This window comes from Lucilia cuprina, chromosome 3 (assembly GCF_022045245.1).
Source record: "Lucilia cuprina isolate Lc7/37 chromosome 3, ASM2204524v1, whole genome shotgun sequence".
Classification (NCBI taxonomy): domain Eukaryota; kingdom Metazoa; phylum Arthropoda; class Insecta; order Diptera; family Calliphoridae; genus Lucilia; species Lucilia cuprina.
Window position 1 is genome coordinate 41,397,055 of NC_060951.1, and position 16,537 is coordinate 41,413,591.

Genomic DNA, 16,537 nt, shown 5'->3' on the forward strand with positions numbered 1-16,537 from the left:
CCAGAACTCGTGTCATTGATCTTTCGCCTCTCGAACCATCACCTAGAGACGTAAACAGTAGACCTGAATCCATTTAATAAGCCAAAGAGGTGATAAACCCTGTAACATTAACAGACAAGGAAGCGAAGCATATAAAAGGGGATAAACCACCTAATATACCCTGGAAAGGAAGTGAAATTTAATACCCAGTATTCAACCTAGAACACTTATCATTAATTAAAATATTTATAGAGATAAACATCCGATACATTTATTCTAGGTACAAGGATGGAATGAGGAACTTATAACCTTACATCCCTAACATGTTATTTTGACACCAACCCATTCCTACGCTAAGCCTTTCACTCTTTCGAGAGGTATTTGATGTTTTTTCTCCAGGATTGCAATAAAACCAAGATTGGGAAGGTTATCGAGGGGGCATTTTAGAATACAACGCAATCTTTGGTCTATTCCATAATTTGGGAAGCAACACTTTTGTAAGATAGTAAAATCTTATTAAATTAGTGACAGTGAAAATATCCCTTTAGGATCTTGCCTATAAATTGTCCTAAATCTGTTCTATTGTTTTCATTTGACTGCTTGTTCCTAAATTAGAACATCTATTAGCGTGCGCTAAAACAATTAAGTTTCATTAAAATTGCCTGAATTTCTAATAGGCCTCTTTGTGGATCACCTTTGCGCTCTTGTAAATATTGTGTTTAACTATTTTTATTCGATTGAGATACCCAAGGTTTCTAATACCGACTATAATGGAGCTATTAATTTGCGCTATATATCGGTGACTGAAAATCTTCACTTTTACCTTTTGTTAGTCCAAAAGATTTTTGTTCCGTAAGACAGTCCATATATAGGCCTCTTTGTAGATCACTTTTGCACTCGTATACATATCGTGTTTAAATATTTGTATTCGATTGAGGTACCCAAGGTATCTAATGCCTACTATAATGGAGCTATTAATTGCGCCATATATCGGTGGCTGAAAATCCTTCCTTTTGCCTTTTGTTGGTCCAAACGGTTTATGTCCCGTAAGAAAGTCCATAAATAGGAAAATGTTATACTTATGATACGAAAACAGTGAAATAATCGAAATACGAATTCGATGAGGCATCGTTGCTTTGTGCAACTAATGAATGTCATTATTGTATTGGTTCCAAAAGTGGCAAATCTCAATAACTCTGCCTGATATATGTTTTGGGGACGTACTTTAATAAAATCAAAATATAGTGATTTCATCTGAGATAACACTATAGTAAATCTACCATTCCCATCAATATAAGAAACCCATATGCACTTGCGCGTGTAAACCCCCTGGGGAAATAATAATAAAATATTTTTATTGATCACAATTACACTCAAATTTTAAACAACAAACCCCTTCCAAATCAACAAAAGGCCTACCTACCAGTTTTCATAAAATATATGTACATATAGTCAAATTTCATTACCAACTAATTATTAAATTAGACATCGTTTTAAGAAACATTAATCATAAAAAAATAATATATGTAATAATTATATCAATAAAAATATAAACTGTGATTTGATACATGTGTAAAAGTTTGTTTGTAAGTAAATGTATAAGCTGTCTTAACCTAAATATAGGTCTTCAACACACTCTATTGGTGGCAGTCAATAATAATGTAGTGTTTTATTTTTGGCAATACTACCGCTGTCGCAGCTGCTGCAGCGCTCATGTGTTTATGTTGCCTAAGCTTTAAACAATTTTTTTTAAAACTTTACACACAACCACCACCGTTAACAAATATTCAATCATAATAACAACAACAAAAAAATTTCAAGTTTAACAGCAACATAATTTTAACAAGTGTTCGGTCGCAATCATGTTTAATGATCATCATTATTATCATCTGTAAAACTAGAGATGCCATCCATGTGTAGAAATGTAACGATCGTAGATTTGATAGTGTGTTTGATTTGTGTAATAAGTTGTAGTGTTTAATTGTAATAGTTAAAAACTAGTTTAATGGGCCTATATGTATATGAGTGTTGTCAATTGTCGCAATTGTTTATTATAGGTTTGTAGGGCAATAAAGAACGATCGTGGGAATTATTTGTTTGTAGTTCGTAAACATTAGTATATTAGTGTGAATGTATAGTCGGGCGTAGACGACCAGAGTTTTAAGTCATTTTCTGAAGGGGAGTTTTTACGGTTGTATGGGGGCTAATCAAAATAATGGACCGATTTTAACTATTTTCAATAGTTAAAATTGGCTTGAAAATTGCGGCCTCTAACTTACGCACAAGGTTTACATGGACAGGCAGCCAGACGGACGGACCCAGAAAATGATTCTAAGCCGATTGGTATACATTAAGATGTGTATAAGACGAATATTTTTGTATGTTACAAACATCATCACAAACCCAATAAACCCTCCGCACTGAAGTGGTGTAGGGTATAAAAAGAGTAGACCTATTTTAATTTGAGGTGTTTTGGACAGAAAGTATAAAATGATACCACGACATGGAGTTCAGCCTATATATGTAAGTGAAGGCGTCATGAAAGCTGTAGAATCATTGCTGGACATTCTCCCATTGGCAATACATGAACCATATGACGCAGTCTTTTACGCACACATAAACTTTTTCTTAAGAGATAAGAGATTCAAGACTGATCGAATATCAGAGGAAGAATGTTTTGGAAATTGCAAAATTCCAAAGAAAGGATCAAAGAGCTAATCTTCTGAGCTGGCTGATGGATCGTCCATAGGGAATATATAAAGGTTGGATTTAAAATGGTGTATGCAGATAACCAAAGGACATGAACCGATAGGAAATGAAATTATCTGTATCAAATGTGATACTCAAGAATTATCTGTATCAAAAAACCTGTATTAGGGCGAAGGTATTTTAAGAAATATACAACCAAGAGAATGCCATGCGAAATAAGAAATCTACTTAGTGGGTGCAAGCCCTGGATCGTTTGATAATACATATTTATTCTTACGGGAAATATCGGAACACTGGCATAACTTGGACGATAGAAATTTAATGAATGAAAAGAACGTAGTTAGGGTAGTGATACTTTGAAACACTTTTTCTGTCATTGCCAAATATTTGTAGAAATTAGATCCAACACATTGGGAGCGAAGTTATATCTTACAGGAACATTGATTGGAATTAAGGAATTACATCGAGGATTCTGAATTTTTTTTATTATAGTTCCCTTTTAAACGAGAATTGATTCACTCTTAAATTTAAATTAAAAGGAGGGCACAATAGGGCGGATTAAGTCCGTATTTACAATCAATTTATAGTTCCGTTTAAAATCAGTTTTCCGATTTTTTTTATTTTCATAATATGTCGTGAATATTTTTTTATTTAAATTAATAATACTGTTAATTTTAGCGCAATTTTTAATTTATTGACATCTCCTCTCAGCAACAACAAAACATAATGAATTTGTTTTTTTATTTATAAATTTTACATATTTGTATCTCTGAATATTTTTGTTTGCTCAATAAGTATGAATGAATATTTTCATAAATATCTTAATTATGCATTTTTTTTGTTATAATAACCCGCTAGTTTTTGTACCTAAGTATTTTTATACAAAATTTTATAAATTTATTAATACTTTTTATTTTTTAATATAAATTTCTACAATTTGAGAACAAAATGAATTAATGCCCTTAAATAGTTTTTTGAGTGCTTATTCATAGACAAACATTTAATAATAGTTATACCCTACAATATTAGAGTTGGTATTGTACTTTTTTGCTAATTTTGATTTTTCACATTTTGGATGGATCACTGTTATAACTTCTAGATTGCTTTGTATAGAAAGAGCCACTCCCACTATTGATAATTCTTTCATTTAAATGTTCATATAAAATTTGCGGAATATAGTATTTAATACATATAGAAATAGGCACACCCACTTTCGCTTCGTTATATTTTGTCCTAAATATCAGAATTTTTAAAACTCTATCTTATTAGTTTCTAATTTATTTGACAGGCGCCACGCCCACTATCGATAGTTCGCTCCTTTTTGCTTTAGAATCATTGTGATGGCACAAAAGTTGAGCTCTTATGTTTACCGTGATAGGTATAGATATATGTAAGTATATTATAAGTATATATAGTCTATTGATGCTACTCTCGGCTAGATCATGTACTAGTCTTTTGTCATTAGGCAATAGACAAGTTTAAGGCACTATTCAATTAATTGGCCAATAGAATATACATTAGCCATTCTATTGACTAATGAATGGAATAGTGCATTTACTTGTTTTTATAATAGTCTATTAAGGGCGGGTTTCTTACTCCTCAGTTAAACTAGGCTTAACTTGCTGTTACTTTAAATTCGGAAATTTAGGCGGACTTAAACCAATGATTGTGTTGTTCAGTTTTAGATTTAAGCTCAGTTAACTTTGTTGGTATTGGATATTTCACACAAAAACATAAACAATGAACAGCTGTTTTTTGCAAACAATACTTTTGTAAAATGGAAAATTTTTGGAAAATGTTAAATAAACATTTAAAACAATAATAAATAAAACAAAACAAATCAGAAAATTGCAATTTACTTAAAATATTAAGTTTTTGTTCTTTCGAAATCATTGTTTTATTGTTTTTGTTAATTGTGTTTTCTCCCATATAATTTGAGTTTGATTGGCCAATTACACTCAGTAAGACTAAGATAATATGTAACTTTACTGATAACTGAAAAACACGAAACATATATTAAACCAGGTTTAACCAAAGAACCAAAGATTATCTTTATCAGAAAAACTCGCTCTAAGTCTGCTGACTTATCATAATGTGTTGACATATTTATTAGTCTAATTATAAGTCAATAGACCAGTCTGTTGATTATTTTACTGACTAGTCTCTTATTCTATTAGACAAGTCTATTTTTGCGTTAGCATTATATGGAAGTGCCACTTCAGGAATTGAAGGCATAACTTAAGGAAATACCTTAAATCTTATAAACAAACAACATCTTAAATCATCTTTCAATGTCTCTAGAAAGGCGATCTAGCATGTTCAAAATGTTAATAATTTGCGAGGAATTGAACGACTACACTTTGCGAGATCTAATCAACCGCATCTATTATATTATTATAAGCAGTGTTAATCTGGACAGATCATAACGGGGAACCTTTATGTAATCCAACAAATTCATTTGATGCGAGAAGGGGTTTAGAAATTTTGACTCAAACTTCTAATGTTAAAAATCTGTCCTTTTTTCACTTAAAAGACTTAAAAGATGAAATATAGTTATTTTGGTGCGACTGTTGGGGGAATGACTGAAAAATTTCATAACTAATTACTAATACTAGTACTAATTTCACAGTTCAGTTCATAAAAATTATAAGTCCTAGAACATAAAATTCTACATCGTGTGTATCGAATTTCATCGAAATTGAAGAGGTACGTGTTCGAATTATTTTGGAATGATCATATAATGATCCATATTCTGATAGTTAGTTAGTTTGAAAGGAGGATGTATACACATCAAATCCGAAGAAATACACCTAGGCCTCTATCGGGCCTATTGTGCGCTTCTTAACTAGTGTCACAGGTAGGGAATCGAACCCACCACCTCCGGTCTACCAGACCAGAACACTAACCACTAACCGGAGGCCATTCTGATAAATTCTCTAAATATATTCACAGCTGAGGTAGGGTCAACTAAGGTCCAACATTTCCTACTTTGTTAATTACATTTTAATAGAATTGTGTAATAACTAATAATGTTGTTTGTTGTGATTTGTATTCCACAATTAAATATAATTGAAATACCAGACTTAATGTATTTTAGACGATAAGAAAGCTACAATGTAGTACGACAAAAAATAGAAAACAAAAAAAATAGAAAATAAATTGTACAATAATAAAAAATTATAATATTTATTATGATGAACAATAACTGAATATAAACAGATAATGTTAATTTTTTTACAAACCACCATTATTAAAATATTGCATTATTATATAGAAAGTTTAAATATTATTTATAACTAAGTTTAAATGATCTTTTCAAAATCTAACCACATCCCACCATCTAATACCAAAGCAAAATATGTAGGATTTAATTTATTGTCTTTAAGGGTCTTAGGATTGACGGAAATTTTATAGTTGCGTAAAATTGCCACTAAAGCTCCTTTGATTTGGGTTAAAGCAAAACGCATGCCTAGAAAATACACAATTTTAATAAAGTACTAATAGTATATAAAGGTATCTACCAACCCAAACAAGCTCTTGGACCATCACCGAAACCAAAAAAGAGACCTTTATCCTTTAGGGTTTTTAAACCACCATCAACTAAACGTTCGGGTTCGAAGGAATCAGCATTTTTATAATAATCTTCATCATTCATCACAGCATATATGGGCAAAATGACTCGAGTGCCCACCGGAACATGTAGAGTGCGGCCATCTTTATTCACCAAATCAATAGGCTGAGTACACAATTTTGACGAATGAGAACCGGGAGGAAACATGCGTATGGTTTCTTTGGGAAATTTAAAAATAATTTTAAAATGGAATTTAATTATTTCCGTATACATATTTCCGAGTATATTTTACCATGTATACAAGCATCTAAATATTCCAAACCCAAAATAGTTTCATAATCATTATTCTTTTGGCCTAAATTTTGCAAAATTTCTTCACGTAACTTTTCCTGTTTCTCAGGATAACGAGCAAGCTGTTGATATTGTTTAAATATTAAAAAAATTATTAAAATTTTGATTTGAAACCCCCTAAAACTTACCAATAATAAACAATGGGATAAGGCATTAGCCGTCGTATCGAAACCATCTAGTAAAAATGTCATAGTATGACTTGTTAATTCGGGCAATGATAATGCCTTTTTTTCTTGTAAATGTAACATGTAATTTATGAAATCAACACGATCTTCATTAACACCCTGCTCATGCTGAGATTTTCTCAAACTCAAAGAGCTTTCCATTAAACAAATGAAAAAGTTTTCTATAGGTTTGGGTACAAAACGTAATTTCTTAATTTTAGCTAGAGAAGGTATTAAACCCACTAAAGTCATATAAAGAATTAAAACAAACGATTGATCGAACAACTTTTTGGTATTATCAAAAATAGGTGTAGGATCATCGCTAAAAGTATTAGCTTGAAGACCCAAAACACAATCGGTAACCACTTCGCAGGTATAACGTAAACTTAACTGTAAAAATTTTTTAAAATTATTATGTTGAAATGATAGATTTTTTTAAATTGCTTACATCTTTGGCCTCAATACCATCACCGATTTTGCTTTGTTTAGCTATATAATCCACCATAGTTTTGCAGACTTTATTAGTAACGGGAAATACGGTTTTAATCTGAAATTTTAAAAATTTGTAATTTATCTCTTAAATCAATTTTTAAAATTCTTTTGAAAGTCTCACCCTATTATGTGTTAGTCCGGGAGTTACTTCAGCTCTTCTTTCCTTCCATTGTTCGCCACTTAAAACGAATGGATTGTTGGAGAAAATTTTATCTGATTTTTCATCAATCTAAAAATGAATGTATAAAGTGCTTTTAATAAAATGTGTTCTGTTAATTTATGAAAAGTTTCCACTTAAACGTTTGAAAGGCCTTGACCTTCATCACATTAAGAGCAAAAGGAAAAATTGCCAAAGTATAGTTCCCCTCTACAATGTGTTTTTTTTTTTTTTGCTTTCCATTAAAAATAAATTTCAAGTGCATAATATGTTTTGTATCACTCTGATAAAAGATAAAATTAACTTTTTCAATATAAATATGAAAACAATGTACGGCATTGATAGGCTACTGTAATCATCAGGGAACGAAAGTAATCAACACGAACATTAAAATAGAGTTAACACAATAGTGATAGGATTTTAAAAGGATTGATAAAGGTTTAAAAAATGGTAATAAATTGAACATCACATGTTGTAAAATTAAACAAATCGGGAAATGTTTGGATCTGCTTTTAATAAAAAACTGCTGTAAGGTCATTTGAAAATGAAATTTTTAATATGTTTAACGGGACACTAACGAAGAAATAGAATCGTTTTAAAAATGCAACACAACCAAGTGGCCTACTTTGGTGAGCCCAGACTTTAAAACTTAAACTCCGCAATCTATTGACCAATCAATGGACTTGGCTAGTCTATCGTCTGGGTTATTGACTTAGTGGCTATTATTTCCTAGTTTATGGACCAGTCTATCTGTTGACTAGTCTATATACTACTACATAGATAAGTCGGTCTGTTGACTAGACTACAAGGTGTACTACTTTGAGGATCCAAGACTTCAAAATTTTAATCGAAAATTGAGCAATTGACTTGTACTTAACTAATTTATTGACTTGCACTTGACTATTAAATTTGTTTTGGCAACTATTTCCTAGTCTGTGGACCAGTCTATCTGCTAGTCTGTGGATCAGTCTATCTGCTTGTCGGTTAACTAATCGATAGACTAAGTCGATCTGTTGACTACTCTAGACTACTATATAATCTAATCTATTGCCTAGTAAGTTGAATAATATATTGCCTATTATATTGACTACTATATGGTCTAGCCTATGAACTATCCTATTGAATAGTCTATTGACTTGTCTATTGATTAATAAATTTAGTTTTCTCTTTAAAATTTAGGGTTAAAGGGTTTATTGATTAAATTTTAAAGACATTAGCTCCAATATACTTGACATAAAGTTGGTGAAAAGCCTATACAAAATGTGGGCGGTAAAATCATGGCTACGCCCACTTTAATTAACATATTTTGAATGTTTTCTTTTGATACATATCAAAACAAAATATTATGAATATCAGTATTAAGCCAAACAAATATAACTCTAATATTTGTATTGACCACGCCCACTTTTAAAATGTTGAAAAATATGATAGTTTTTAAAATAACAAATTATTACCATCACCCCCATATTCATCATGTCTAGTTATTTTTTAACTTTAAGTAATATTGACAGTTCTCACATAAAAATTGTATTAACTATAAAAATAACTATCAGTTAAACGATAACTGGAGGTGGTGAAAATGGGGTTTAGAGTTTTTAATATTATATTATCAATATTATCATTAAAAAATTTTGCTCAATTAATAACCAAATTATAGCGAAAAGTGAGCGAACTGTTTGTTGTGGGCATAATGAATACTTTATTAGAAGATTAAAAATAATTTGTAAAATTGACTCATGAACACATACATAAATAAATTGTCTATAGAAAAAGTAGGCGTGTCCTTATAACTACGCCCACTTGTTTAAATTACTCTAAACTTATAAGGCTTAATTCAAATTATTTGATTTTAAATTATTGCTTTTGATTGTATTCAAAAAAATCAAAATTGGCGCTGAAATACTTAGTGGGCGTGAACGTGATTTAACCGCCCCTTTTTCTGTTGAGTTTTTTTCTAGCTTTATAGTCTGTACTTTTAAAATTAGACTTTTGTAGTACCAGAATGTACTAAATGTGCCAGTGTGAATTGTCGAAAGTAAACAACATTGTTCTCTTTGTGCCGATCACTGATTTAGACACATGCCAAATATGTAAATTTTTGCAAATAGATATATTGTCTAAAATAACTATGTGTTTGTGCTCAAGTGTATAATTTTCTAAAATGAAAATTTCTAATAACCGGTTAAAAGTTGTTTATAATAATAAAGCTTATAATAATAAAGCTCAAACTTAAAAGAAAAATTATTGAAATCGATCACCTTTTAGAAACATCAGTCAAGCCGAAATTAAAAAATTATAGACTGATATAGAAATTTGTTACTATAAAAATTTGTTACTATATAACAATATCATGATCATTTAATGTTTCAAAATTGAAAATTCAATTTAATCAATTTAATTCATATTTTCCCATTTCGTTTACAGACCCCTAAAAATACCTATTTAAGAATCACTGCTTCAATCTATTAGATCATTAATAAATGTTTTTTTATATTATTAGTTTTATTTTAAATATTCTCAATCTCTAATGTATAATAAAATTAAATGAATTTTTAATTTGTTATAAAAATAAGAAAGCTACGTTGTTACAAAATATAAATATTTTATTTGATTATAGAATAAACAAATGCCGGTCTTTATAAAGCAACAATGTTATAATGTTTTCGGCTTATTTAATAAACAAATACCCAGCAAAAATGTGGTTAGAGAACTTACTTTGCAATGGCTACTACATACCAACTGCATTACTTAGAAGCATTCTCTTAATGACTAACAAATAATTATATACTATAGTAATTACTTTTAAGCCTTGATATTTTTGTTTTTAACAAAATCAAACTTTATTCTTTTTTTGCAAAAAAAACTTTAAAACCTGAGAAATTAATTGAACTTCTTTTTTCAGTCGATCATAATAAGTACTTACCTATCTCCCTATTCGTAAGCGTTTTTGTTTTTAACAAAATCAAACTTTATTCTTTTTTTGCAAAAAAAAACTTTAAAACCTGAGAAATTAATTGAACTTCTTTTTTTCAGTCGATCATAATAAGTACTTACCTATCTCCCTATTCGTAAGCGTGTTAAAGTAATGACATAAAAAGTTATTGCGAAAGAAAACTATACCGTTTAAGCATCACACTATTCAATATAAGTTTTTGCTGGGTATATAAACAAAGGGGAAACAAACATCAACGATATAGTATTTGATTACTATAATTATTATAATTTGGTTTTAAATTCAAGCAAAAAGTTTGGCTTTAAATAATATTTTTCCAAAAAAGGGGAAAAATCTAGCTACAGAATTTATATTTATTTTGAAATATAAAAATCTAAGAAAACAATTACTTACAAATGTTGAAACTTCATTATCATGAAAATGTTTAAAATCTGTCACATAGACTCGTCTTATCATTTCGGGATTAAGAATCATCAATTGAGGGCAGCGGCTATTAAAGACCCCAATAAAATAATCTGTATTTTTATAGGATCTAAAGTAAAACAAATTGAAATTAAGATTAATAATTGTTAATTAATTTTAACACAATTAGAAAAACCTACTCGTAAATGTTTTTAACATCGATAGCAACATGATTTTTACGTGTAAAAACACTGGGAAAATTACCCACAAATGGTAAAGGTTTTGGACCGTTAACACCACGTTTCGACCAATAATTAAAATTCCATATTAAAAATACATAAAGTAGAAAAACTATCGCCAAAATAACACATAATATAGTAAAAATCATTTTATTTTATTTGATTATTATTTTCACACAATATGTTTAACTAGCGTGTTAAGAGATAAACCGATAGCTTTGAATTTTAAAAGACCGATAGCTTTGAATTTTGAAATACTAATGAAATTAACATATGAAAGTTCTTAATAAGAAATGTTTGCTACGATATTTTGTTTTTTTTTACAAAAAGAGCTTGTTTATATTATGATTTAATAATAAAGCACAAACTTTAGAATTGTTATTGTGAGTGTGGTGTCAACAAGAAAAAACCTTAAAAAATAAAAATCACAAAACTAACCTAGGCTATCTGAAACAAATGAGCTAGTCCACATTATACGTAATCAAACATATTTGTATTCAAACTAGGGTTCTATAATTGAAACGAAAAGTCGACTTTTTGCATTTAGGTAAAACTCTTTTGCATTTTATGCAAAGTCGATTTTTCGACTTTTTTCAGTTAGTTAAAAATCGACTTTTAGACTTTTAGTATTTTTCGACTGTTTTTAACTTTTTCCGAATTTTTCGACTTTTTGACTATTTTTGAATTTTTCCGACTTTTATTTCCATAGTCGACTTTTCGACTATTTTAGACTTTTCGACTTTTCCCGACTTTTCCCGACTTTTTCCGACTTTTTCACTTTTTCCGACCTTTCGACTATTTTTGACTTTTTCGACTTTTTTCGACTTTTCGACTTCGAAAGTCGATGTATAGAACCCTAATTCAAACAAGGTTAGATGGTGGAAGTAATGTTAGTTAATTAGTTAGTTAGTTAGTTAGTCTCTAATCGAGCTCAAATTTAAGTAAAGTTAGTTAGTTAATTAGTTAGTTAGTTAATTAGTTAATTAGTTAGTCTTTAGTCGAGCTCAAATTTAAGCCATCGTGGGATTAATTCAATGAAGGTTAATGCCTTTTTATAGTATTTATACCCTACATCACTTAGTGATAATATTGTATACCAATCGGCTTAGCATCATTTTCTTAGTCGATTTAGCCACGTCAGTCTGGCTGTCCGTCCGTTCAAGTAAACCTTGTAATCAAACTACTGACCGCAATAGTAAAGAGAATTCAATTAAATTTGGTATTTGATCTGCTATTGTCCCAGGGCTCATTGAAAATGGTTAAGATCGATCCATTATTTCACCTATCCCCCATACAAATAAACTCCCGAAGAGGGCTTGAAAACCTTGTAATCAAACTACAGATCGCAAATTTGGAGATAATTCAATGAAATTTAATATATGATCTTCTATTGTCCCAGGCCTTATTGAAAAATCTTAAAATCGATCCATTATTTCACTTAGCCCCTATACAACTGAACGCAATTTTAGAGATAATTCAATGAAATTTGTCACATGAACCTCTATGATACCAGAGATGAAGTCTATTGAAAATGGTTAATATCGGTCCATTATTTCACCTAGCCTCCAATACATCTGAACCCGCCGAATAGAGCTTTTAAGTTCATAATTATGTTTAATCTTATAAAATAATCTTATAAAATAAGGCCCTATAATTTTATAATTATATGGTCTTTTTTGACCCTAGCCTTACAAAAGAAACCCCATCAAAATTTGACTTAAACGCCCCAATTTTATTCAACAATAAATGGCATAAGTATATGAAAATTAAAATTTATTTTTGCAACAGTTGTAGGGTATTATATAGCCGGCCTCGCTGACTATAATTTCTTACTTGTTTTTTTACGAATTTTCAAATTTTCTCTATACTTGACCCATAAAAAACTTAACGTTAATATGTTTTTAAATGTAACGTATTTTATTCTGATAATGTTAAAAGTTCAGCTTTTAAAAAATAACTTTCTATAAAGTTTATGCACTGATCATACACATATTTTATTAAAGCTTTTACAATAAACTTTTATCATATTTTGATCTTAACGTGATCTCATTTTGTGAATACTGTCATAAGTAAAAAAATGAGCTTGTGATGTTTATTAAATAAATGAAACTGTTGGGAAAAAATAAATTTTTATGACCCAGAACTTGAATTGCAATACAATGATTGATTTAAATCAGACGTCGGCGCTAGTATTGTTCTGACAACGAAGATTTTCGGCAAATTACATGTACACAACACGATCGCATACGAACCTCTAAACAAGAGCATCAAAAATACAAATATTTTATTTAGTTGTTTGACAGCATTCAACAAAGCTGGTTGATGTCGCTTTGTTAAAGAAATTGCAAACACAACTTGAAAAAACAAAAACAACTTGCAAAAGCAAGAGCATAATTTACAAAAACAACGTACACTCTAAATAATTTTCTAGAATGCGTAACAATGAAAGTAAATAAGTTAATCTTGTTTCATACTTTTTTTGTACATTTTAATTAGAAATGTTGTTTCTATGTGAAGAAATTATCATTCTTAAGTACATTGATTACACATTGTTTATAAATATTCGCATTTTACAGTAATGCAATTCAATCTTCAAAATTAAAAATAACCAAATATTTTTTTCAGTGCAATTTCAATGAAAAAATGCCAATAGTGTGTGTGTAGTGGTGATTTTTTATCTGCCTCTCTATCCGCCGGTATATGATTTAAATTAACATATACAAAATATATATGTATAGGTGTATTGAATATGTATGAATGTATGCAAAACCCACTGATAAGTCTTCCTTTTAAATAAATGTACATTTTTTATTGTAAATTAAATCAAATAAGTAATGTGTATTTTCAACTTTTACTTTTGTGAATATATTCATAATGATGATACTTAAAATCTATTCCAACTTTTCAAAATCTAACCAAATGCCACCATCCAAGCGCAAAATAAAATATGTGGGATCAAGTTTATTATCTTTACGGGTCTTGGGATTCACATGAATTTTATATTTACGTACAATTTCCACCATGGCAGCCTTCATTTGGGTCAAAGCGAAACGCTGGCCTAAAAAAAAAAAATTAAAGAAAAAAATATGTATTTTGTTAAAAAATTGAGAAATTTTAAATATGAAACTTATAAAATTTCTCACCCAAACAAACTCGGGGTCCATCACCAAATGCATAGAAAAGACCTTTATCCTTATACATTTTTAATCCGCCATTCAAAAAACGTTCTGGTTCGAAAACATTCGCATTCTTATAGTTTTCTTCATCTGTCATAATGGCATATATGGGCAATACAACTCTGGTACCGACAGGTATATGTAGAGTTTTGCCATCTTTATTTACCAAATCTATAGGTTCAGTGCACAATTTAGTAGAATGCGAGCCCGGGGAGAATATGCGCAGAGTTTCTAAATAAATATGTATATTAAAATAATATTTGTTATTTAAATAGTTAAAATTTCTTCAATTTACCATGAATACAAGCATCTAAATATTCCAAATCCATAATGGTGTCAAAATCACTATCATGACCTAATTTTTCTAAAATTTCTTTACGTAATTTATCTTGTTTGTCGGGATGGCGACCCAGCTGTAATTAGAAGAACATATGGAAATATAAAAAAACATTTCATTATAAATTTGAACATTTATTTATTTAAATCCAACATACCATCAATAAACAGTGCGATAAGACACTGGCCGTAGTTTCAAAACCATCCACTAAAAATGTCATGGTATGCGAAGTCACTTCTGTAATTGTTAGATTCTTTTTCTCTTGCAACTGTAGCATGTAGTTCATAAAATCAACACGATCCTCATTGACACCCTTCTCACGTTGATCTTTTCTCAAACTCAGAGAGTTCTTCATTAAATCTACGAAAAAGTCTTCTATGGGTTTTGGTACAAAACGTAATTTTTTGATTTTTGTTAAGGATGGTATTAAACCAGCCAAAGTCATGTACAATATTAAAATGAAAGATTGTTCGAATAGTTTCTTGGCATTATCGAATATGGGCGCTGAACTATCGGTAAAACTATTAGCCTGTAAACCTAAGACACAATCACTAACCACTTCACAGGTGAAACGTAAACTAAGCTGTAATAACAAAAAAAAAAAAAAATTTAACAAAAATCCTTTAAAGCTTACATTTATGTTATAACTTACTTCTTTGCAATCAATTCCATCTTTGGGTCCCAATTTGGTTTCCTTTTCTATATAGTCCGTTAAAACTTTACACACTTTTTTGGTTACCGGAAACACATTTTTGATCTAAAGTTATTATATATTATTTTATCTTGTCTGTTTATTAGTTTATTTAATTATTTCTCTTACTCGATTTTGTGTAAAACCTGGTGTTATTTCTGCTCTTCTTTCTTTCCAATCTTCGCCAGTTAATACAAAAGGATTTTCGGAAAATATACTATCCGAATTTTTATCAACCTGAAATATCATTAGACAGGTTAATTATAAATATTTCATATGTAATTTTTCAATAAGATTTTCGCTTTGTATAAAGAATATATATTTTGTAACTATCTATAAGAAAGTGAAGTCGTTTTTTCAACCTAATCACGATTTTAGAATAAAATTTGACTCGAATTTGTGTTTATATGTAAACAATTTATTCTGTAAAATTTTGGCAAATTACCTCCTACATAAAGTTCCCAGTTCGAAAATAATTAAATCATAAATAACTCATAAACTAATAACGATATCTTAATTCGATTCGTATATGTTTGTCTATAACTTTCATATAAAAACCAACTACGAAAATCGGTTTAAGGCACATAATTCATTAACAAATAACTACTGTATTGGTTCAAAATTCAACAGCAATGTTTTTTCCATAAATAATATCAATTATTCTGAGAAATTTCATTCGAATCTGCCTATAACTGGTCATAGGTCCCATACAAGGTGCACTTCCGGAAATCATTTAATAACTCATAATTGTTTCCAAGCTCTGACTGAATCAGCAATTGAAGGCAGATGGCAATCCAATTTATTTTGGCTGCTTAGTGTGGGTCTTCAAGAGGTTTGAACGATCACGTCAACCTTCAAATGTCAGGCGGAGAAGCGCTGGCAGGTGAAACCAAATTTTCCTTAACTCGAGAATACAAATCGGTTTGATTTCGCATTGGAAATCTTGATCGGCAGATCTTCCAATGTTATTGGATTGTTTGCATAAACTCCAAAAAAGTCTAGGACCCGTTTTCTCAACCTCCAATTGTAGTTACCCCGGTAGATATTCTGCCGGTTACAATAAGTTTTGTATGTGATAATTGGGGGTTTCGAAAGGATTCACCGATCGATATATAAAGTGAACTTTGATGACTGTTAAACTATGAACTATATTGCGAAGTCTACTTCACCACTATTCGAGAAACCGTACTATCGTGTTTGTGTTTCTGAGGACTGAATTAGAACTGAACTACAACTGAACTAGAACTGAACTAGAACTGAACTAGAACTGAACTAGAACTGAACTAGAACTGAACTAGAACTGAACTAGAACTGAA

General features: G+C 30.0%; 2 protein-coding genes across 2 annotated transcripts in view; both read right to left on the reverse strand.

Annotated features, from left to right (window-relative positions):
• Positions 1–5,843: 5,843 nt before the first annotated feature.
• On the reverse strand, positions 5,844–11,282 carry LOC111689940 (probable cytochrome P450 28d1). The gene is made up of 8 exons (XM_046946181.1): positions 10,979–11,282; positions 10,770–10,908; positions 7,388–7,495; positions 7,223–7,321; positions 6,739–7,164; positions 6,552–6,672; positions 6,214–6,477; positions 5,844–6,157 (listed from the first exon to the last, which is right to left on the reverse strand). Exons 1-8 carry the CDS (start codon positions 11,164–11,166, stop codon positions 5,991–5,993), a joined length of 1,512 nt encoding a protein of 503 aa, XP_046802137.1. The 5' UTR covers positions 11,167–11,282; the 3' UTR covers positions 5,844–5,990.
• A 2,518-nt stretch (positions 11,283–13,800) lies between these two features.
• Positions 13,801–16,537, reverse strand: part of LOC111689517 (probable cytochrome P450 28a5) — a 16,254-nt gene continuing 13,517 nt past the window's right edge. Inside the window, exons 11-16 of the mRNA XM_046947082.1 lie at positions 15,351–15,458; positions 15,183–15,287; positions 14,688–15,113; positions 14,489–14,606; positions 14,161–14,424; positions 13,801–14,075 (exon numbers count right to left, since the gene is read on the reverse strand). Coding sequence (XP_046803038.1) covers positions 13,909–14,075; positions 14,161–14,424; positions 14,489–14,606; positions 14,688–15,113; positions 15,183–15,287; positions 15,351–15,458 — 1,188 coding nt within the window. The 3' untranslated portion in view covers positions 13,801–13,908. The remainder of the gene's footprint in view (positions 14,076–14,160; positions 14,425–14,488; positions 14,607–14,687; positions 15,114–15,182; positions 15,288–15,350; positions 15,459–16,537) is intronic.